Below are 24843 nucleotides of genomic sequence, written 5' to 3'. Positions count from 1 at the left end.
TACTCCCTCAACTTGTTTCTTCTTCCAAAGTGCATTACCTCACATTTATCAGAATTAAATACCATATGCCACTGCTTTGCCCATCTGACAACCCATCTACATCTCCCTGTAACCTACAATCATCCACTTCACTCTTAACTACCTGCCAATCTTGGTTTCATCTGCAAATTTGCTTAACATTCCTCGCACATTTTCATCTATATCATTTATATATAAAACAAAGAATTCATGCCATCATTTTATTCAATACTATTTTTTTCAAGATCTTAATTTCAGAGTAGGTGGCATGATTCAAAATGTATAATATTCAAGGAAAAATAACTTGCATTTACATGGTGCCCTTAAAATGGAGCATGGTGCCATGGGCGGCACACTAACACAGTGGTTAGCACTGCTGCTTCACAGCTCCAGGGACCTGGGTTCGATTCCTGGCTCGGGCCACTGTCTGTGTGGAGTTTGCACATTCTCCTCATGTCTGCGTGAGTTTCCTCCGGGTGCTCCGGTTTCCTCCCACAGTCCAAAGATGTGCGGTTAGGTTGATTGGCCATGCTAAAATTGCCCCTTAGTGTCCTGAGATGCGTGGATTAGAGGGATTAGCGGTAAAATATGTAGGGATTTGGGGGTAGGGCCTGGATGGGATTGTGGTCGGTGCAGACTTGATGGGCCGAAGGGCCTCTTTCTGCACTGTAGATTTTATGATCTATGACCTAAAATAGCAAAACATCCCAGGGCACTTGTGAGGAATGTAATTGGTTAGTATTTGATACCAGGCCATGTAAAGAGATAGTAGATGTTTTCTTTAAATAAAATTAGCTTTTACAACCAGGACTTAAAAATTATATTTCCTATTCCAGAGTTGCTTGGCAAACCTTTGGGTTTGAGATTTTGTCATTCAGAGCAATCAGGCACAGGACAGATGAGTTCCATATGCAAACCCTTGACTTGTGTCAACAGATAATGTCTGATCTGTTTAGTATCTTCAGTGCTTCTTGTTTCTGTTACCAAAAAAAAGGTAATAAGCCTATTTTAGTTCAAAAACACGCAGTTTCAAATACATGGGAGGACAAAGGCACATTCATTAGAAAGGTAGAAGAGTTGATACCAATCAAGAATATATATTTTATTTGCTAATGAGTTATTTTTGTAAGAAGTCAGCTTCGACACATGGTTTTTAACAGACCACCAGTTTCAGCAGATTAGTGTAGTAGCAAGCTCTATTTAAGATAATGTGTTATTTTCCATTTCCTACATCAGTTGTCTTGTGATCGCTGTTAAGTAGAGTTGCCAGTTTATGCTATAGATTCATGTCCAGAGAGACTGGCAAAAAAGACTGTCCAAAGTCACCTCATATTTTTACATCTAATGTGGTTGAGTCTTAAATTCATTACTGTTAAATGTGAAAGGTATCTTTAATGTACCTCTTAATTGAGATTTCTAGGATTCAAAAATGAAAGAGTATTGTGTGTCCCACACTGCTGCTGCTTATTACACAGAGCATCCGATTTAAATACAATTTATATTAATCTCCAATAAACCAACACAACAGGAAAAAACCCACAATTCCCGGGACTGGGTATAAGGAAAGCATCAGGGGAAACTTGATTGGTCACAATGTTGTAAGCAAATTTTAAGAATGTTTTTATATGAAAACAACATACTGCAAATGCTGAAAATTTGAACTAAAAAGGGAAAATGCACAGCAGATCTGGCAGGATCTGTGGAGAGGGGAACAGAGTTAAAGCGCTGCATTTTCACAAACTCGTGGAGTCACTGCAGACCTTTAAAAGTGATGGACAGAACCTGGATCCAAAAGTCTCACCCACATTTCCAAAAGATGCCATTTTTACCAGTAGGGAAAGGGAGTGAGGCATGTCTCACATGTGGAAAACCCAAACTCACCAGGCGTATAAACAGACTCATTTTTCACTGTAGCAAGGGCCTAATCCCACAGTGTGAGATGCACAAATTTGTGAAGGATACATAAATGCTCATAAAGCACAGATAAGGTACGTGTAACTATCAAGTTGGTTAAATCTCCAGCTCTTTCAAAAAAAATTAGAAAGCGCATCAGTGTCAGTGAAAGTTGACAAAAAAAAGGTCTAATCGTTAAAATATCCTACCATTTTATCATTGGTAACAATTGGCTTCTTTCCAGGCCACAATTATCACAACAGTCTGATTGATAGCTCAGAGGGGTTTTTAAAGGATTAGCTGTTAATACTTAGTAGCCCCAATGGCCACCTCCAATTTGAGTCCAACAATGGCTGGCCCAACTCCATCCTGTACACTGACGCTCTCAGGGCATAGAATTCCTACAGTGCAGAAAGAGGCCATTCGGCCTATTGCGCCTGCACCGACAACAATCACACCTAGCCTGTATCCCATAACCACATATATTTACCCTGCTAATCCTCCTGATACTAAGGGGCAATTTAGCATGGCCTATCAACCTAACTCACGCATCTTTGGAGCGTGGGAGGAAATAGGAGCACTGGGGGAAACCCACAGAGACACGGGGAAATTGTGCAAACTCCATACAGCCAGTCACTGGAGGCCAAAGTTGAACCTGGGCCCTTAGCGCTGTGGGGCAGCAGTGCTGACCACTTTTCCTCCGTAATCTTTTATTGAGGTGAGTGGGTCGAGCCAGAAAATTTCCCAACTCAAGATAATGGCCTCTGAATGAAAATCCAGTCTAAAGTTTCAGGACTTTGACTTATCAACAGAACCATGTATCTAAAACTGGTGACTTTTCACCTAAAACAAGCTTATTAGCTTGAGAAAAGTATTTTTGTTTCCTAACAGAAATAGGAAGGACTGGAGACACTTGACAGCTCAAGCAGCATCTGCTGGTATAAGCCAAGGTTTCAAATAGGGAACGCCTCTCCTTTTTCTACTGTCTGATTGCTTTGGATGTCTTTATATGATTTACCTGTGAATAATAACCAGAGCAAATCTTGATTGAGAAGTGGAAAAATTGTTCTGATATTTTTAATTCTACCTCAAACTGTAGCAAATCATTAAATTAAAAGAAATGTGTTTATCCCAAATATTGATCAGCATTATTTTTTATCTACAAATTGACTACACAATTAAAAGGAAATTAAGCATTTCATTGATTGTTCAATAAGAACTTTATCTATGTACTAGAAATGCATACGAACACTGATATCAAAAGCCATGGACTTACGCTATTCAAAGAACTAATCTATTTATCTGTAAATAGATTATTGTTCTTGAACTATCCTAAATTTAATTTTGTGCAGTATTATGTATTACTGTTTCACAGCTGCCCTACCTCTCTTAAATACAGTCTCCATTTTGAATGTAGGCATCAGAGGAGATTTTGAAAATTATGGAGCAGTGGAATATTGGTTCCGGCTGCGTGTGCCAATGGCTCAGGCTATCCGGCTTTATAAGGAACGAACAAAAGCTCTTGGATACATAACTTCCAGTCATCATTCATTTGATCAAACACAACAGGTGAACATTTTGTCATTAAAAATTTTTAACTGAATTTAGGTTTGATAGGTTTTGATTCAAAAAGCTTTGAAAAATGTTCAATACAATAAAAAAGGTTTGATATAAATGAATGTAAAGATTTTTAATCCTATCATAATGGTAGAAAATAAAGGTATGAAATAAATGTAGAAAATAAAGTTCTGTGTATGTGTCGATTATCAAAACCTGCAAATAATGCACAAGATTTTAACTGAACTTCAGTTTACTCCTGATCAAATAGTTGGCCGTTTGAAAACGTGTGTGTTGGAGCCACAAATTTATTGTAGCTAAATTTAAAATGAAAACTGTTCTGTCTTTGGTGAATTTCAGATTTGAAGATTGGCGAATATCTTGAGGAGTTAGATTCTAATTGTTCTTTCTCCTAGCCTCTGACCATTGTCATGTTTCAGATGTAAACTGGCTGGCCTGGATTTTCATCCTCAAGGTGGCTAGCAGGTGTTGGGAAAATTCCTGACTCAGCCTGTCCACACCAGAAGAAAAAGGTCAGCAAATGTGGGATTTCATTACCAGCGAGGTGCAGGTGTAGGCTGGAGCCAGGTTGGCCAATCCAAGAAAAGATTTGAAAGCAGCCACAGGGGCTGCTGAGTGCAGAGGTGGGCAGTTTAAAAGGCTCGCCGTGATGCAGTGGGACTTCATCCCAGTTAAAATAAAAACACAAAGGCCCTCACCTTTGCTTTTCACAAAAACATTTTGACTCCACCTGACTACCTTAAATTTTTCCAAGGGCACTGCCGTATTGTCATTAATAATAGTTTCTAACATTCAGAGACGCTATGAGCGGAACTTTCCAATCCCACCGCCACGGGAACCGTAGTGGGCGGGACACGGACCATGCAAAGATCCGTCGACCTCAAGCGGGATTTTCTGGCTTTGGGGCCAGCATGGCTGGAAAATCCTGCCCCATGACTCTGTTTTCTCTATGACAGATGTTAAGTTTACTGGCCAGTAGTTTCCTCCTTTTTGTCTCCCTCTCTTTTTGAATAAAGTAGCTACATTTTCCAATCCAATTATTTTCCAATCCAATGGAACCGTATCCAAAATCTAGGGAATTTTTGAAAATTAAAATAAATACATCACTTATCATTAGCCACTTTTAAATCCCCAGGATGAAGTCCATCAGGACCCGTGGACTTGTTGACCCACAGCTCCAACAATTTACTTCTACCTCATCCCTAGTGATTATAATTTTCTTGAGTTCCTCCCTCCCTGTTGTTTCCTGACTTTCAGCTATTTCTGGGATATTATTTGTATCCCTTATAGTGGAAACTGATGAAATTCAGCTGTTCAATTCATCGGCCATCTCCTTATTTTCCTTCATTAAGTCCCCAGACTCACTTTCTATAGGACCTAAGCTCACTTTGCTAACTCTTTTCTTTTAAAATACCTGTAGAAACTCTTTATATTTCCAGCTAGCTTTCTCCTGTACTCTATTTTTTTTCCCCTTATCAGTCTTTTAGTCATTCATTGTCTGTTTTTAATATTCTGTCCAATCTCCTGACCTACCACTAATCTTTGTGCAATTACATGCCTTTTCTTTAAGTTTGATGCTATCTTTAACTTTTTTTAGTTAACCACGGATGGTGGGTCCTCCACTTGGGATTTTTCTTTCTCATTGGAATGTATCTATTTCTTGTATGCTGAAATATCCTTAAATATCTGCCACTGCATCTCTATCATGTTATCTCTGAACCTAACTTGCCAGTTCACTTTAAATAGCTCTGCTTACATGGCCTGATAGTCCCCTTATTTAGTTTAAAATACTAGTTCTTAAACCCACTGTTCCCTCCCTTAAATCATGTAAAATTCAGTAATATTATGATCATTGTGCACAGGGGCACCTTCACTATGTGGTCATTAATTAATCTTATCTCATTGTACAATAACAAATCTAATAAAGCATGCTTTATGGTTCACTCCAGAATGTGCTATTCTGTGTAACCATCTGGTAAATATCCTATGAATTCCTCATCTGCCTATCTGATTTTTCCAGTCAATATGTAGATTAAAATCCCCATTATTATCATTGTACCTTTTTGACAAGCTCCCATTAATTCTTCCTTTATACCCTGGCCTACCATATCATTACTGTGAAGGGGCCTGTACATCACTCCCACAAGTGACTTCTTGCCTTTATCATTTCTCATCTCCATCCAAACTGCTTCTGCAACCTGGTTTCCTGAACTTAGGGAATAACTCTCCATTGTGCCAATACAATTGTTAATTAACAAAGCTGTCTCTCTACCTTTCTATCCTTCCTAAATGTCACATACGTTTCAATATTTAGGTTCCAATCTATGTCATCCTGCAGCCATGTTATTCAATGACTATCAGATTGTACTTATTTATTTCTAATTCCGCTATCAGTTCGTCTGTTTTGTTTTGAAGTCTGCATGCATTCAGTTACGTGGCCTCAAATTTGTCCATTATTTTTATAACTTCTAGCCTCATCTGCTGATTTACTTTGAGATATGTACTCTCTGGCCCTTCCTGTCATGGTCTGTTTAATCATTTCCCACATTAATACGTTTCTCTCTTGTCCTGTCTCTATCCTTGAATTTACTACATCTTCCCAAAATTAATCCATTTACCTATTTAATTTGAAAGCCTGTCTTTTCAAGTTATGCAGCCTAGGGTGGTTCAGATGTTAACCATCCAAATGTTGCAACCCCCACTTTATCTGTACTGGTGCTGTGCCACACAAGTTGAAACCCACTTCTCCTACATCAATCTTTAAGCCATGCATTCAGCTCTCCAATTTTAGGCAACTTATGCCAATTTGCACATAGCTCAGGTAATAATATTGAGAGTATTACCTTCGAGGTTCTGCTTTTTAATTTAGTGCCTAGCTTCTCATACTCCCTATGAAGAACCTGTTTCCTAGTTTTACCTAATTCGTTGATAGCTTCATGGACCACGATGACTGGATCCTTCCCTGCCCATTGCAAATTTCTTTCGAGCCCAGAGCAGATATTCAGAACCCTGGCACTGGGCAGACAACACACACACCTCTGAACTCTTGCTCTTTGCTTCAGAAAACAGTGTCAATCCCCTGGTAATTCTGTCCTGACCACCACTACATTCTTTTTTGCTCCCTCCACTTGAATGTGCCATGCACTATGGTCAGTTAGTTCATCCATCCTGCAGTTCCCAGTCTCATCCAAACCAGCTGAAAGAACCCCAAACATATTGGGCAATGGCAAAGTCTGAGATTCTGCACTCCTGCTCTCTGGGTCCACTTACTTGCCTCACTTGCAGTCACAATCTTCTGTCTCTAACCAAATCAGCCGATCCTGTCTTAAGGGGTGTGACTGCCTCCTGGTATAAAGTATTCAAGTAACTTTCCACCTCCCTGATGTTGTAGTACTTGCAGCTCTGCCTCCAGCCAAAGCTCCTTCAGCCAAAAACACTTACTGCAGACATGTTTGCCCTGGATCACACTGGCATCCAGAAGCTCACAAATGCTGCAGTTTTGGCACATCACCTGCCTTCCTTAATGTAAAGTTTATTCATTAGTCACAAGTAAAGCTTACATTAACACTACAATGAAGTCACTGTAAAATTCCCCTAGTCACTACACTCCAGCACCTGTTCGGTTCAGTGCACCTAATCAGCATGTCTTTCAGACTATGGGAGGAAACTGGAGCTCCCAGAGGAAACACATGCGGACACGGGGAGAACGTGCAGTCTCCACACAGATAATGACCCAAGTCAGGAATCAAACCCAGGTCCCTGGCGCTGTGAGGCAGCAGTGCAAACCACTGTGCCCTCATGCTGCTGCCATGTTTTAATTAAATTATTTATTTTCTTTTTTATATATAGTTTATTAATTTCTAAAGCTTAGGAATAGAGCAAACTGTAACCACTTACCAGACACTCAGCAAAAGCTTAACCAGATGCCTCTTTGTCAAAGTTGCAAAGGAAAAGAATACCTCCTTCCCCCACTCGGCAAACTCAGAGGTATATACTCAGTCCCAAGCTGCATTGCAAAACTGCACTAAAAACCTCTGAATTTATACTAAACGGAACTGCAGCTACAGAAACCACCTTAAACCAGTTAGCTAATTGACTTCTCAGCTTTCTTAGTATTTACCTTGCCTAAAACTGGAAGAAACTTACTGTGGATAAAGCACTGTACCCTTGTGTGACATACTAGGCTTGATATCCTGCAAGCTAAGTTTTTGTTATGCAGTATTGTATCTTTAAACTCTGCACGGGACAAAATTGGACCTCACTTTACCCATCCTTCAAGAGTGAAACTGGCTCAAAGCAAATCAATTCCTAGCAAAGAACACACGCGTCTGAAACACACCAGAAGTGCAGCGGTTACTATATTCCATCCCTCAGTCATCCCATACTCATGCCTAACTTAATTGCTGAACCTATTGAAATATAATAATTTGAATAAAAACCTCCATGAAAATTGCGACAGCACGTGATTTGTCACCTCGGAAGCCAGTGTGACAGAAAAATTGCTATTTAAAGCTAAGTTAATTATTTCAGGCTGGTAGAATACTTGGGCTGTTTTCAGTCGCAATGGCAGTGCTTGAAAACATTTTTAATTTACTGTTTGGAGATACAGTGGCTCTTCTGCTTTTGCTTAATTTTATTAACTTTTTTACGCATTGCTTGAACTTTCTAACATTGATCTCCACTGCTACCTCTTGCCACTGCTTCCTGGCCACCTTTCCGGAGACATGCAGAACCAACATTTCACTCATGGTTGCTGAACATTGGATTTTGCCATGGACACTTCCAGCATACTTGAATCACCTGGGCCGGTATCTTACGGCCATTCACGGCGATGGGGTTTTCCCATCCCGCTGCAGTGAACAGAGATTTAGCTGGGCACCAAATTCTCCATCCTCACTGCAGCGGGAGCGGGGCATGGATAACAGGTAAGATTGCACCCCTAGTGTGGTGGAAGTGGTTACTCAGATGCATCTGCCTTTAAGAGGTGCAGGCTAGCGTTAAATACGATCACTGGCCACAATCTCCATCCTCATTTGCAAAGATTTTCTGCTGAAAATGAATGGAGTTTTGGCTGCAATGCCAAATTTTCTGTTCTTACTCACAATGGGTCTTACCACAGACAAGACCAGAGAATCCTGTCAATTATATGTAATTTTGTGGCCAATGATTAGCTGAGTTGTCAATGAGCAGGGTAACTACTGTTGACATTCCATCTATTCAATGTTCTTGAGCCAAGGGGACCAATTTACTTACGTAATTATGCATAGATGTTCAGTCACTGATTACAGTCAGAGACCCTGAAAGCTGCTGCATAAAGAAACATCTGTCTTTCTATCTTTTGAAGATGCATGGAAGTGCCATGGGGCAAATTACTTCCATTTTCCCTCTGTCCTCATGCACACAATATTCACAATAATGACCTGGGTGAGAGACAAGAAAACTATTCAGAACTATGTACAATCAAATGTTATGGTGTATATCAAGATACCATCCATCTGTTGATTTTAAAGTTAGTGTACAGCAAGCAGTTAATTACTGTGCAGTTACTGACTGGTTATTAAAAGGTTTAACAAATTTAAAATAAGCTTTTATGAACATCTAGAGAACTGAGTTGGATTAAGTTAATGTAGTTTAATCATTACAATTTCTGTCTCTCATGCCCACTTTTGTTGTAGTAGATGAATATTAAAATGACAGTATCAAAGATAATGGAGGCAATTTTAACTTGCCAGTGGGAAACTCATGGGGTTAGGTGGAACATCAACTTTGCACCCCACTCAATCTGACTTTTCATTAATGTCAGTGGAGAATAAAATCAGGCAGGATCATAAACCGGCAATGTTCTCAGTTTCTTAGTGGATTAGTTAAGCTTAAATTGCTGCCTACATCTTTAGTGTCAGCACATAGATCCTTGCATAAATTGTAATAGTCTTGAATTAAAACATTTTTTTTCTCTGAACTCATAGGCACCTACTGCAGCTCTGACGGACGGTAATCTGAATGAACTTCATATTACGATAAAATCTTGTGACAACCTACAAGCCAAAGGAAAGAACATCCAACCAAGTCCTTATGCTGTCTACAAGTTCTTTGATTTTGCAGACCATGATACAGCCATCATTCCAAACAGCAATAGCCCACAATTTGATGATCACATGAAATTTCCTGTACCAATTAATGCAGAGCTTGACCGATATTTAAAGTCAGAATCTTTAATTATTTATGTGTTCGATGATGCAGAGCCCAATGATATTTCTTACCTTGGAAAGGCCAAAGTTCCCCTTATTTCGTTAGCTCACAACAAGTACATCACAGGTAATAATACAAAATACATATATTCTTTCTTTTTGAAAATTAGATTTCCTATCCTTAATGTATTTTCTATTTTTGACTCTTGCTGTACCAGCAGCAATCTGTAGCCACATTGACATTTGGGTACAATTCTAAGATCCCCGTAAATTTTAGTCTTTGGCTGAGAAAGGCATCATGTGTCAGCACAGACTTTGGTGGGCCAAAGGGCATGTTCCTGTCCTATACTGTTCTTTGTTCTCTTTGTTCTTAAATGCTGCCCTGAACTAGTGGCTGGTGAACATAAGCAACGGCCTGGTGTGACTCTGAATACACTTGTTTTCCTTTAATTGAAGGGAGTTATCTGGTCCTTTATCTTGTACCTCCCTGTGATGGTACAATTGATATATGTCATGACGCCAATACAAATGCCTAAGAATACAGTTTGCCTCTATAGTTTGTTATTGTTGAATTCATATCGGCTGATACTAATGATAGCCCTTCAGATCAACACATAAAACTTCCAAAACATGCAGTAATTCTTGAAGTTTATGTTAATTAAAATGTCTTGTCCTTTGCAGACAGTATCTTTATTATGCACTTTCTTAATTTATTTCTAGGAACATTTGAACTTGCAAACTCTGAAGGACAAACCAATGGCACGCTAGATGTTGAATTAAAGTGGATGGCCTCATACCTGCCACCAAATGAATCCATAATGACTGTGGATCAAAATGAGGTGGTCCCAAATCAAGGACCAGAAAAGTTGCCAGTAAAAGAGGAAGTTAAAGAAACTTCACCTATTGTATCTGAGGCATCAATTTTGGTGATTCATTTTATTCAATTTTAATGACTCCAAATGTTTCTTGATTTTAAGTGTTTATTAGATATGCAAATATTTCCAAGATCAGTGTAATTAGGTTTCCTTGATATTGTTTCACTTAGAGAAAAGTTAATAAGATTTTTAATTCACTAGTTTCAGAAAGCCACTAAAATTAATGGTTAGACAGTTTCTCAGTATGCACCTCCAATGCGTAAGGATCCACAACAGAAGCACACAATTTAGCACATTTAATCACATTTAAAATGGGCAGAGCGAAGGGTAGATGCAATGCAGTGATGCTTAGCGTTAGAACAGCAAGTAGGACCATGCATGTTATGAAATAGAATTAATTTTTTCAGTCTACTTTGTTTTAGCTGCACTGCTACAAGATGTGAAGCCTGGATACCATTTCTTGGGAGGAAAGGAAATTCAGATGGACAGTCTCTATTGAACAGCTTTTACCTTTTTGGGAATCAGTCAGTAGGTTAGAAAAAAAGGCTGTTTACCCCAACTCCTGAATGCAGTGGATAGGTGTCTTGGATATTAGCAAGGGAAAAATAGTCAGGTAAATAAAGATTAACTTCTAAGGAAAGTAGGGATGAACATCAGCAATCTTTCTGATATCTGATTTCATGGAATTTGATATTTTAGGCGCAGAAACCTAGAAAGCAGTTATATATTCGAGAAGGAAGAAAAGTATCGTGGGCAGATACAGACATTTTTGACAGTGCGGTAAGTAATATTATTGGCTAAATTTTGCTACAGTGGGGTAATAAATGATGCCTTTTGTAATTTTCAGTTCTAAAAATGTTCAGTGGCAATAATTAACGCTGGCGCATTGTTAAAATGGTAAATAAACTGGAAAGGACACCTTAATGTTCTGTGGTGAGTTTAGTTTCTATCGCACCGACAGCAACATCATGCCATTCAGTGCATTTCAATAAGGAAAGGTCCTTTTCACGAAGCTAATAGCAGAGAAAATATTGGCCATTAGAACTTAATTTCTTCCCCAATTGTAAGCCATAAGAAATGGAAACTCCAAGCAGCGATAACAAATAAGAACATGAGAGGACATAGAATTAGAAAAGTTCTTCCAGCCCAACAAGCTCTTTCCTTAAAGCATGTATAGTTAGTCACAGTGATTTAATTTCCTGAGAGAAAGCAGTGCATAAATACTCCTTAATCCTCCAGGGTTATTAAGTAAATGTCACATCTTCACTATGCAGTCTTAATCTTCTGCTCACCAAACAATGTTTGGCATCCAAGAAACACAGAAACCTTTGTTTTCCTTTCCGTTAAATATTTTATCATAATATTAACCTCTGTCTCTTGCTGCCAATCCTGCATCAAACCAGATAAGTATCCAGCTCGTTTTGATGAATTTAATGAATTGCTTATCCTGAGAGTATATTCCACATATGCTGTCCGAGAAAACATTTCTAATCTTTAGTTTAATTTAAGACTTGCTAATTAAATTTAGGTGCCCTTGTTTAGTGCTCAGTGTTGGTCAGACTTATGGTTGGTATGTACGGAGTCCATCAGCACCTGGCAGAGTCTATTGATTTGCAGATGCGATTGTTTCATCAGAATACAAATCTGAAGGGAGTTCTTATTCCAGATTCTGGTATATCTTTCCCTTTTTACGATGCTGGCGACCTGGAAAATGGAATTTTCCATTTTTTTTCTTTTATTTGCAGTTATATTATTTTTCTCCTCATATTACTTCTCATGCCTTTTCAGTACCTTACCCAGATATTTTCTGATTTGATTGTTCCTTTTACGTCTTCTCCTTGATTCACTGTGATATGTCATCCACCTTTCAGCTTTTTTTCCAGGTTTCCAAAAAATATCTGTTTTGCCATAGTGCACCTCCAATATTTATGTGGAAGTAAGCAAGATACCATGGAGGGCTCTAATGTCTGGGGAACAATTCGAGGTCCGGCCCAGGTTCAGCAGGAATTTGGTCAATGAATAAAGAGTCACAACTGGCAGAGGGAAGGCCAAAGGTTTCCCTGAGGGTACAGAGCTTTCATGCTGTTCTGACCCATAGGGAGTGCTGTAAGGTGCTTACCCAGGAAGGGTGAAAAGCTGATTTAAATATTAATGGTATGCTTAGCACGTCATTAACGAGCCCGGTGTGCAGTAGTCTTCACTTACCTTAGCCCCTTCACCAGTCAAGGCCCTCACCAGCGAGGATCACAGATGGACCCCACCAATGGGGATCAGATATGATGGCCTCACCAGTGGGACCTGGGTCTTCGAAGTTCCCCAGATAGTCTGGGGCAGGGCTGGCAGCGCCCATTAGGACAGAGCCAGCCTGGTACCCTGGCACTGCCAGCTTGGCACCCTGACACTCTGGCAGTACTCACAGAGCAGTGCCAAGGGAATGGAGCCAGGGAAGAGCATAATGGGGCAGGACCTGAGGAGGCAAGGCCATAAGGGGAGTAGCAGAGTTGGGAAGGGCGGCAACTGGGGGAGAGGAGTGGGCGCAGTGAATGGGGCAGAGGCGGTAATCGGCCAGGGTTGGGGCCAGAGCCATGATCAAAGTGGGGACGGCCGTATTCGAGGGGAAGGGTCAGAGCTACAATCTTTAGGGGGAGGAGCAATCAGGTGGGATGGCAATCATTGATGGAGAAGGGTGATGTATTGGGAGCAGTGTGGAGGATGCTGACAGATTTCCCTGTACAGCATGTATACGTTGTACACAGTATACTGGGAGATAGGGGTATTTGCTAAGCAACCGGCCACACTAGCATGCTGAGACTCTGTCTCCACACCCCCCACCCCCCTCCACCCCAGCAACCCCCCTCCACCCCAGCAACCCCCCTCCACTGCTGGCAAGAATTACTTTACAGCCTCTATTACACAGAGTCCCATAAATTACCATGGCTTACCTCACTGAAAAAACAGGCAAGAAAACCTCCCACTTTCTTACCTGTTTTGCGCTTCGAATTTTTTTGAGAAAATTTTGCCCATGGTGTTTCAACAGTCGTGGCTGAGACTGAGGAAGCAGGATGTACGAGAGTACATTTTTTAGTCTATTGGGTCTGTTCTGCCATTCAGTGAGATAAGGTGATCCCTGAACTAACTCCATATATGTCTTAATGCAAAAATTTATCAATTTCAATGTCAACTTCCATTTGCAGAAACAAGATACAAATTTTCACCACCCTCAGAATGTGGAAGTGTTTTCCAACCTCATTACTGATAGGCCAGGCTTTAATTTTTAAGCTCTGTCCTCTTATAGATTCCCAAACCAGCAGAAATAATTTTATCATCACTTTGAACTGTACTTTTTGTCTGTCCCATTCACCAGAATCTGTACTGTTTTTGGTATTGTACTCTTTTCCTTTTGGCTTCATGTCATCATGGTTGTTTTATTTGCTAAGTAGAGGTCTTGCCCCAGTAGTGACCATCATTGGCTGGTGTTCCTAGGCCCAGTAAACCTGGTATGATTTAACTATGCTGTGATTCTGGATCAACATCTAATGCTTCTCGTGAGGGTCACAAGGTCTGAACCACCTGCAACACTGCTGATATATGATACTCAAATATGGATTTGCAGATGCAGTGAGCCAGCCAGAAGTCCACTGACTTCAGCAAGACCAGAAGATCCCACCAACAGGTAGGGCAAGAAAATCCTGGCCGCAGAAGGAGAGGAATCTTATTGAATTATTCTTTGTTGCAGTGGGGCCAAATAATCTTGAAGCCACTGCTGAGGCACCTGGATGTACCAGTCATGTCTCAAAATGTGATAAGCTCATCATGCAATGGCACTGATTATGTCAACTGTCTAGCAACTGCTGACTAAAACAGTGAATCTGTGGATTCCTCAGTGAGTCCATAATGGACATCTGTGGCTCTCAGATATATAAAAACAGATTGGAAAAAGAGTGACCCATTGTCAGAGATTTATTGCCCATTTTTGTGCCCAACTACTCTCAGATTCACATCCTCCTCAAAATGATGTCAATTATTCATGAGTTTTGCCTCAGTAATTTACTTTTTAATTCACAGACTCATGATACTACCGACCCAGACCCTGTCAGGTGGTGAATCAAGTCAGTAACGACTGCCACAGGTTGTAAACTTTTCAAAAGGAACTATAACTTCCACCAATCATAAGCATGCATGCATTATCACATGCCAGCTGTTCATGGCTATAGGGGTAGAGGCTTTAACCTTCCTGCCATTTTTAGTTAGCTTATGTTTGTCAGTGCTCCTACATACACAGTTCCTTGAAATAGAGGAGACACAGCATGGTGGCACAGTGATTAGCTCTGCTGCATCACAGTTCAAGGAACCTGGTTCAATTCTGGCCTCAGGTCACGTCTGTGTGGAGTTTGTGCATTCTCCCTGTGTCTGCATGGGTTTTCTCCAGGTGCTCCGGTTTCGTCTCACAGTCCAAAAATGTGCAGGTTAAGTTATCCACTTAGGTAGAAATAATAGTAGGAGGGATTATTATTTAAAGGGTGAAAAGCTGCAGCATGCTACAGTGCAGAGGGACCTGGGGGTCCTCGTGCACGAATCGCAAAAACCCAGTCTGCAGGTGCAGCAGGTAATCAAGAAGGCAAATGAAATGTTGGCCTTTATAGCAAAGGGGATAGAATATAAAAGGTAGGTCTGCTGAGGAGCAGTGGAGGATCTTTAAGGAGATCTTTCTTGGTGCTCAGCAGAAATTTATTCCGATGGTCAAAAAGGACAGTAGGAGGAGAGGTAATAAGCCGTGGATAACGAAGGAGGTGAAGGAAAGTGTTAAATTAAAAGCGGAGGAATTTAGAGTAGCTAAGAGCAGTGGGCGAGAAGAGGATTGGGAAAGGTTTAAATGTCAACAAAGATTGACAAAGAAGTTGATAAAGGAGGGTAGGAGAAGCTATGAAGCTGGGCTAGCACTTAATATAAAAAAGGATAGCAAGAGTTTTTATAAATATATAAAAAGGAAGAGGCTGGCTAGGGTGAACGTTGGTCCTTTAGAGGATGAGAAAGGGGAGCTAGTGGTAGGGGATGGGGATATGGCTAAGGTCTTGAATAACTTTTTTGTTTCTGTCTTCACGGAGGAGGACGTGAATAATTTGCCGGGTGTTAGCGATGGAAAGGTGGTAGGACTGGAGGGTCTTAATGACATTACTGTTACTAGAGAGGTGGTGCTCGACAGACTGGAGGGGCTGATTGTGGACAAGTCCCCAGGACCGGATGGAATGCATCCGAGGGTTCTGAAAGAAATGGCGGAGGTTATAGTGGATGCCTTGGTGGTTATTTTCCAGACGTCGCTGGATTCCGGGGAAGTGCCGGAAGATTGGAAAACGGCTAATGTTACGCCGTTGTTTAAGAAGGGTGCCAGGCAAAAGGCGGGGAATTATAGGCCGGTTAGTTTAACGTCTGTGGTAGGTAAAATGTTAGAATCCGTCATTAAGGAGGAAATTGCAAGGCATCTTGAAGGGAATTGCTTGATAGGGCAGACGCAACACGGTTTCATTAAAGGGAAGTCGTGTCTGACAAATTTACTGGAGTTCTATGAGGATGTGTCTAGGGCAGTGGATAGAGGAGAGCCGGTGGATGTGGTCTTTCTGGATTTTCAGAAGGCGTTTGACAAGGTACCTCACAAGAGGTTATTGCAGAAGGTCAGGGGACATGGAGTTGGGGGTAGGGTGTTAGCGTGGATAGAGGATTGGTTGTCAAATAGGAGGCAGAGAGTGGGGGTCAATGGGTGCTATTCGGATTGGCGGTTGGTGACTAGTGGGGTGCCCCGGGGGTCGGTGCTGGGGCCTCAGCTATTTACCATTTATATAGATGATCTGGAGGAGGGAACCGAGTGCAGGGTGTCGAAATTTGCTGATGACACCAAGATTGCGGGAAAGGCAAATTGTGCGGAGGGTGTGGAGAGTCTGCAGAAGGATCTAGATAGGCTGGGCGAATGGGCCAGGAAATGGCAAATGGAATTTAATGTTGGCAAGTGTGAGGTGGTCCACTTTGGTAGGAAGAATGGTAGGAATGACTATTACTTACGTGGCGAAAAACTGCAGCAGGCGACGGTGCAGAGGGACCTCGGGGTCCTTGTGCATGAGTCGCAAAAACCCAGCTTGCAGGTGCAGCAGGTGGTCAGGAAGGCGAATGGGATGCTGGCCTTCATAGCGAGGGGGATTGAATATAAAAGTAGGGAGGTCTTGCTGCAGCTGTATAGGGCATTGGTGAGGCCGCAGCTGGAGTACTGTGTGCAGTTTTGGGCGCCGCACCTGCGCATGGATATTTTGGCCCTGGAGGGAGTGCAGAGGAGGTTTACCAGGCTGATACCAGAGTTGAGGGGATTGAGCTATGAGGAGAGGCTGAATAAACTAGGCTTGTACTCGTTAGAGTTTAGAAGAATGAGGGGAGATCTCATTGAGACGTATAAGATGATGAATGGGATGGATAGGATAGAGGTGGAGAGACTCTTCCCGCTCAAAAAAGACAGTAGGACTAGGGGGCACAGCCTCAAGATAAAGGGGAGGCGGTTTAGAACGGAGTTGAGGAGGAACTTCTTCACTCAAAGGGTGGTGAATCTCTGGAATTCTCTGTCCGTTGAAGTGGTGGAGGCTGCCTCGCTAAATATTTTTAAGAAGCGGGTTGATGGGTTCTTGATAAGAGAGGGGATTAAGGGTTATGGGGAGAGGGCGGGAAAGTGGAACTGAGCCACGACAAATCAGCCATGATCTTATTGAATGGCAGGGCAGGCTCGAAGGGCTAGATGGCCTACTCCTGCTCCTATTTTCTTATGTTCTTATGTTCTTATAAAAGCAAGGAGGTCTTGCTGCAACTGTACAGGGCACTGGTGAGGCTGCAACCGGAGTACTGTGTGCAGTTTTGGTCCCCGCATTTGAGAAAGGATATATTGGCCTTGGAGGGAGTACAGAGAAGGTTCACCAGGCTAATACCGGAGATGAGGGGGTTAGCTTATGAAAAGAGATTGAATAGACTGGGTCTGTACTCATTGGAGTTTAGAAGGCTGAGGGGGGATCTTATAGAGACAAGATAATGAAGAGGCCAGATAGGGTAGAGGTAGAGAGATTCTTCCCGCTTAGAAAGGATAGCAGAACTAGAGGGCACAGCCTCAAAATAAGTTTGGGGGGGGCAGTTTAGAATGGAGTTGAGGAGGAACTTCTTCACTCAAAGGGTGATGAATCTCCGGAATTCTCTGCCCATCGAAGTGGTGGAGGCTACCTCGCTGAATATATTTAAGTCACGGGTAGATAGATTTCTGATAGACAAAGGAATTAAGGGTTATGGGGAGAAAGTGGGAAAGTGGAACTGATCCACTTCAGATCAGCCATGATCTTATTAAATGGCGGGGCAGGCTCGAAGGGCTAGATGGCCTACTACTGCTCCTAATTCTTATGTTCTTATTAAGTTGATTGGCCATGCAAAATTGACTCTACTATCAAGGGGATTAGCAGGGTAAATATTGGGATTATAAGAATAGGGCCTGGGTGGGATTGTGGTTGGTATAGACTCAATGAACTGAATAGCCTCCTTCTGCACTGTAGGGATTCTATGATAAAGGACATCGTCATGGGAGCATCATAACCATTCCCTTAACTTTGAATACTTGAATGTTTGAAGCCACATTTCATTAGCCTTCAGCAACATTGGGGTACAATTTATTCTTCTGCTGAGTGAACCAGTGGCCTCCAAACACAATGTGAGGCAATGATCCCCATCAGGAGAAACCAACCAGAACCAGTCAGACCCGAGACCTGCATGGACAGAGGCAACCTCTCTCTGAAGCAATATGTGCTATATGGCCTGCACTACTTGCTACGTAATTTAAAATAGCCCAGTCTTCAGATTGATCATAGTCAGGGAAGGTTACTGCTCATCTCATCTCTTTCTTTTCTCCCACCCCAACTCCACATTGGCCATTCCACTGAAAACTCGCTTCCAGTTAAGATCTAACCGTGTGGTTACCCATACACCACTGTGTGCAAATCCTGCTGACTAATTCACAAGGAACACAGGTGCTTTGAAAGCATTGAACTGAAGAACACCAGGAGTGCTCCTATGTAAAAATGATGAGCCAAGAAGTCAGATTTTTTAAAAAAGCTTTAAACTTGTCAAATGGTATGGATAAGGCCAACTCAGAATCTTCCATTAATGCTAGGGAAACCCCAATGAAAAGTTAATTTCCACAGATCTTAAACTTCTTTTTTCCTCAAAGGGCAACATACTCTTGAAGTGATTGGCAAGGTAAAGGAGTTCAATCAAAGACATTCAGGAACTTGAGATAAATGATATGCTAGGGTGGGTGAGTTGCAATACTCAAGAATGATGGGAGTATTAAGTCGATGTTTCGCTATACCCTAGCTATGACAATAACACGACATTCTGCACTCTCATTTCCTTCTTTATGAACGGTATGTTTTGTCTGTATAGCACAAGAAACAATACTTTTCACTGTATGTTAACACATGTGACAATAATAAATCAAATCAAATCAAACTTTTCATATTTACTATCCAAAGCTTCTCTTTTGGTGCTGATGGACTTGCTGTGCGCACCAGCTTTTTATTTATTTCAAATTTCTAGGATTGACATTGTTTTATTCATTAGGACTGCTGAAAAAACAGTTGAGAATTTAATTATGTCAGTCATTGATAGTTTCATACCTACCTTATTTGTGTTTTAATTTGAAGCAAACTAAAGCAGCAGAAGGATTTGAAGTTCAAAAACCTGATGTTATAAGGATGTTAAATGAGGTGAAAACTGCTGCAATGGAACCTGAACCAAATTGTCAAGTATGTGATAAATAAATGTTATTAGAACTGTGTGGAACTTTCATCTCGATATAAAGCCTGTCATCAATGGAGCAAAATTGTTTAGGTCACTTCGCTTTCATATCATGCGTGAACCAACTCCTTCCTCATCTGACCATCATTATCTAACTTGCCTGATAGATGGTAGTGATAGACTGTGCCAGCCGTCTTGTGTAATGATTGCAACAGCAAGAGAAAAAACACTTTTGGTACCGTTTCACTCTTTTTTTAATTCTGCTGGGGGCAACTTCAAAAGGCTGCTTAAACAAAGAAGCTTTACAAAAATGTACCTTAAAATATATACATAAAGTTTACTTCATGAAGTTGATCGAAAATGGCTCGGGGTTCAAAATTGCTCAAACTGTTATTTTTAGCTTTCTCGTTATTTTATTTTAAAGACATAAGACTATGTTTTTTGTCTTTCATTAACACCATGGAAGTTCTGAGGGTAGTTCCTCAGAAAAAGAACCAAAAATCACAAATTGTTCCAGGCCCATTTTGAGGCCTGAAATGAGCGACATGCTCAGAGGGTGCCGTAAGCTAGAGACATGTCCAAAATTGAACCTAGGTCTTCATCAACAAATTTCCGGTGAGCTACAGATGCCAATCAGTATGCAACTTGGCTGGCAACTAATTTGGATAGTTGCATATCTGACAAACTGGGAGCAGGCAGAAGAGAACTAGCGCTGGAGGTTATCGGGTAATGATGGCTGACCATGATCCCTGGGGAGTGCTCGGGAGCTTAAATAAGCAATGCTTCTACTGGTTCCACATGAATATGTTAAAAAGAATAAGCTTTCCTTTTCATTAACAGCCTTTGGTGTCTCTTTAAGGACCTTTGGTTCAGCTATAGTGAGAACCTGAGCAGAACCTGCCAGGTCAGCCAAATTTCCAAGGGATGGGAGGGATGGTTCTTGAGTAGGCATCAAGTCCCTCATTAGCATATTCAAGGAACCCAACTTTTTTAGGGGACAGCTTTCAGAAATGCCTGAACATTGTCTGATCGAAAATAGCACTGGGCATATTATACCTATGTACCGAACACTGGCATAGACCCACAAAAGCGAACTTTTTGCCTCCTACCCCCCCAACCCCGTTTCATACCTGAGAACAGAAGCAACAAAATTCAATTTCTTCCTTCAAGAGAGATTTTCTCTGTAGTAGCAGTTTTTATAAGGACCTAAGTCTCTTACGAAGAATTTTTCTTTTGGTATTCAGAAAAAACTGTAGCTTATAACTCAGACTACCAAACAGCCAGTGCTGAAATTGAAGTCAGCAGTATTATATAGTGCTAAACCTTTTACAAGTTCCATACGACTGAGTCTCCTAGAAGTGTTTACAAACTAGTCATAACTTATAGATGGCATCAGAAGATTGTGCCTCCATAGAAGACATACTGTTGTAACTGTATAGTGGTACTTCACTGAAAGAACAACCACTCTGTTTAGTATAACATATTCCTTCCTTTGTATCTGATGACAATATCTCAATGCCTGATGATCATAGGCATGGGCCAAATGTACTCCTTCCATGCTGTATGATGCAATAATTCTATAACTAGTGGGCTTAGGCTGTATGGTTATATTAATAATTTTAGTGTCATGTCACTAATATTAGGAGCAACTGCTCATCTGAAGAAATAACTATAGGATGAACATCTCAGTTCAGTGACTTTTCATCAGAACTGTTGGGGCGACAGAGTGGTTAGGTTTGCTGCCTCACAGCACCAGGGACATGAATTCAGTTTCTGGCTTGGGTCATTGTTTGTGCAGCGTCTGCACATTCTCCCTAAGTCTGTGTGGATTTCCTTCAGGTGCTTCAGTTTCCTCCCACATTCCGAAAGATGTGCTGGTTAGGTACATTGGCCATGCTAAGTTCTCCCTCAGTGTGCCCAAATAGAAGCCGCAGTGTGGCAACTAGAGATTTTCACACTGACTTTATTGCATTGTTAATGTAAGCGTACATGTGACACTAATAAATAAACTTTAAAACTTTTATTGAGAGGTACTAGATCTAGAATGCTAACCCTACATTTCTGTCTCCACAGACATCACCTGGTCGGCTGAGTGTTTCTGCCTTTGATTTCAGATTTGGCATTGTTTTACTTTTTTGAGGAATTAAATCTGTTTAATGTTAAGACCATAAGACGTAAGAGCAGAAGTAGGCCATTCAGCCCATTGTGTCTGTACCGATATTCAATGAGATCATGACTGATCTGAAATGACAATCCTCAACTCCCAATTTTCTACCTTATCCTTACAACTCTTAATTCCTTTACTGATTAAAAATCTGTCTGTCTCAGCCTTGAACGTACATAATGACCCAGCCTCCACAACCCTCTTCAGTAAAGATTCACTACCCTCTGAGAGTAAAAATTCTTCCTCATATCTGTCTTAAATGGGTGACCCCTTACTTTGAGATTATGCCCTCTGGTCCTAGACTCTCCCACAAGGGGAAATAACCTCATCATTTACCCTGTCAAGACTCTTGAGAATCCTATATGTCTCATTAAGGTTATCTGTCACTCTCCTAAACTCTAGTGAGTACTGTTCCATCCTGCTCAACCTTTCCTCAATCCCTCCATACCCGGATCAACCTAGTGAACCTCATCTGGACTATTACCAATGCCAGCATATCTTTCCTTCGATAAGGGGATCAAAACTGTTCACAGTGTTCCAGGTGAGGTCCAGCTAGCCCTTGTATAGTTTTAGCAAGACTTCACTATTTTTATACTGCATTTCCTTTGAAATGAAGGCCAACATTCAATTTGCCTTCCCTATTACCTGCTGAACTTGCATGTTAGCTTGGTGCGGTACCTTATCAATTGCTTTTTGAAATTCCAAGTAATTACATCTACTGGTTCCCCTTATCTCTGCTGCTCATTAGCACCTCAAAAAATTTGAATAAATTTGTCAGGCATGATTTCCCCTTCGTGAAGCCATGCCTACCCTGCTTGATTATATTATGCATTTCTAAATGCTGTACTATTGCATCCTTTATAATGGACTCTTAACATGTTCCCAATTAAACTGTTAAGCTAACTAGCCTATAGTTAGTTACCTATTTGTTATCTCCCTCCCTTTCTGAACCAGGGTGCTACATTGGCAGTTTTCTAACCCTCTGAGACTTTTCCAAAGCATAAGGATTTTTGGAAGATCACTACCAGTAATATAACCAGTTATATTAGCTTTTGCCATCGATCCGAGTTTAGCCACCTTCCTGCTTTACAGGAATTCCATAGAATTTGATGTTGAGGTGCACTTTTTTTTTAGAACTGGTTGCACTTTAGGCCTTGTTTTATACTCTCTGCTTCTCCTGTTTCAGGAATAAGTCTTAACCACTTTATTTAACTGAATGCCCCAATTATTTATCTAAGCTACAGCAGCTTTTCCCACTAGGTGAGCATGGGTTAACTCTCCTTAAATCTGAAAGATGTTTAAATGCCTACTCTTCAAACTAACCCAACTGAACAGTTGGTCTTACTGAGGAACTACCAGCAATTTGTACCAAATTTTAAGGAGGCAAGAGATTAGGGGAGGCATTGGCAGGGTGGTATTGTCACTGGTTCAAATCCCACGACACAAGTTTTGGAATTTGAATTCAATAAAAATCTGGAATTAGAAGTCTAATGATGACCATGAAACCATTGTTCATCATTGTAAAGACCCATCTGGCTCACTAATGTCTTTTAGGGAAGAAAATCTGTTGTCCTTACCCAATCTGGCCTACATGTGATTCCAGACCCACAGTGATGTGTTTGATTCTTAACTGCCCTCTGAAATGGCCTAGCAAGCCACTCAGTTCAAGACCAATTAGTGATGGACAATAAATGCTGACCCAGCCATCACATCCCATGAATGAATTAAAAAAAATATTTATTCTCCTAAAGTTTCACACTTATCTCAACTCCCAAACTCCACTCTATGTAGCTAGCACTCTGTACAATAAAATCATGTTCTTGTAAAAAAAAACAACTGCCTTAAATACCATGTTTTAAATACACAGTTTGTGACAGACATAGAGGTGGAAAAAGGACAGACTTCAGAAAGTGAAGAGGAGAGCTCAGTACCTTCAGCAGAACCAGCTTCAGTTATTTCAGAAGGAACTGGAAAATTAGATGAAACAGAACCTGGCGAAGGTTGGTACTTTAATTTATTAATCTGATTTACAAGATTTCATAGAATTGTCTCGGTGACATACATTGTAATAGGGCAGATGTAAAGAAATTTTTTCATAGCATATATCCTGCAAGTTTTTTTGGGATCAGTGGATTTGTCATTTTTTGTTACAAGTTATGTGAGTTTGGACATAGCAACAATTAGAAGGCATGGGTTTTAAATCATCAACCCACGGCAAGTCGCAGATGAATAATAAATTGATTTTCCTCCAGACTGGTAAATTTGTGGAGCAGACTGCTAACAAATGTAGCTGGCAGTGAGTTGTTTAACATATTCATAAAAGAGCTAGAAAACTAGAAATAAAGAACCTGTGACTTGCCAGGTTTGAAATTTTTGATAAAATAAAAAGGAGATGAGATGCTCAAACATTTCAAGAGACACAATGATTCTGTACTATTAGTCTGGGAGGATATGGATTTCTGATTATTGTCGGGTCAAGGTTCAAAGGTACAAATAGAGAGGTAATCTGGAGATTTATAACTTCTGCTTTGGAGATCTTGGAGCACCTATGTGAAACTTTCCCATGGCTGATTAAACTGATGAAACCACAGGATCTCTGAAAGGAGCTGATTTTTCAAGATAAAGAATCAATTTTTCCCCATAATCTTATCTGGTGAATATTCTTTATTACTGACTTGTCTCAAGACCTTTTTATGTGATTAGAGCTGTGCCAAATGTACGTATAAATCTGAAACTAAGTTATTGATACAATTGAAGAAGAAATCATTATACAAATTGTGACATGAAAAGATGAAAGCCAAGGGTTTTCTTATATTTAGATTTGATTACTGCAAACAAAAAGAGGATTTCTGAGGGGAAAATATGAAAAATAGCTTAATCTGTATGTGGGTAAATAGGGAAAATAAAGATTCTTCATCCAAATGAAACTTTGATATGAGATAAACAATACAGTATAACTAACTACAAAAAGGCATTGTGTAACACTAGAACATTTTTGAGCAAATAATTACTGCTTTCTTGTGGTATACCTGCAAGGAAGGGAAACATAGCATTTTTAAACATTCTGGATTATAAGTGACTCTATAGTCCTAAACCAATGGATGACAGCTAAATTGTTTCAAGTAGCTGCTCAGTTGCATCAAACTTCTGATATCTAATGATGGACAATGAATCCTGGTTGTGTTGCCCACATTCTAATTATCATAGAATCCTACAGTGCAGAAGGAGGCCATTCAGCCCATCAAGTCTGCACCAACCACAATCCCACCCAGGCCCTATCTGCATAACCACGTGCATTTTACCCTAGCTTGTCCTCCTG

The 24843-nt window shown here is 40.7% G+C and overlaps 1 protein-coding gene across 8 annotated transcripts in view; it reads left to right on the top strand.

Moving 5' to 3' along the window:
* Positions 1–24843, top strand: part of rpgrip1l (RPGRIP1 like) — a 212816-nt gene that overhangs the window by 114238 nt on the left and 73735 nt on the right. For 4 of the 8 annotated variants that reach the window (XM_080187007.1, XM_080187008.1, XM_080187006.1 and 1 more), the window contains 6 exons: positions 3329–3480; positions 9456–9804; positions 10398–10603; positions 11252–11332; positions 19267–19368; positions 23392–23524. In XM_080187007.1, the coding sequence (XP_080043133.1) occupies positions 3329–3480; positions 9456–9804; positions 10398–10603; positions 11252–11332; positions 19267–19368; positions 23392–23524 (1023 nt within the window). Of the gene's footprint in view, positions 1–3328; positions 3481–8219; positions 8415–9455; positions 9805–10397; positions 10604–11251; positions 11333–11955; positions 12128–19266; positions 19369–21433; positions 21902–21926; positions 22017–23391; positions 23525–24843 lie in introns of those variants that run through there. The other 4 variants (XM_080187011.1, XM_080187010.1, XM_080187013.1 and 1 more) reach the window with 4 other exon arrangements.

This window comes from Carcharhinus amblyrhynchos, chromosome 4 (genome assembly GCF_965287045.1).
Source record: "Carcharhinus amblyrhynchos chromosome 4, sCarAmb.v2.hapA, whole genome shotgun sequence".
Lineage (NCBI taxonomy): Eukaryota > Metazoa > Chordata > Chondrichthyes > Carcharhiniformes > Carcharhinidae > Carcharhinus > Carcharhinus amblyrhynchos.
This window is presented reverse-complemented; position numbering and strand designations above follow the sequence as displayed.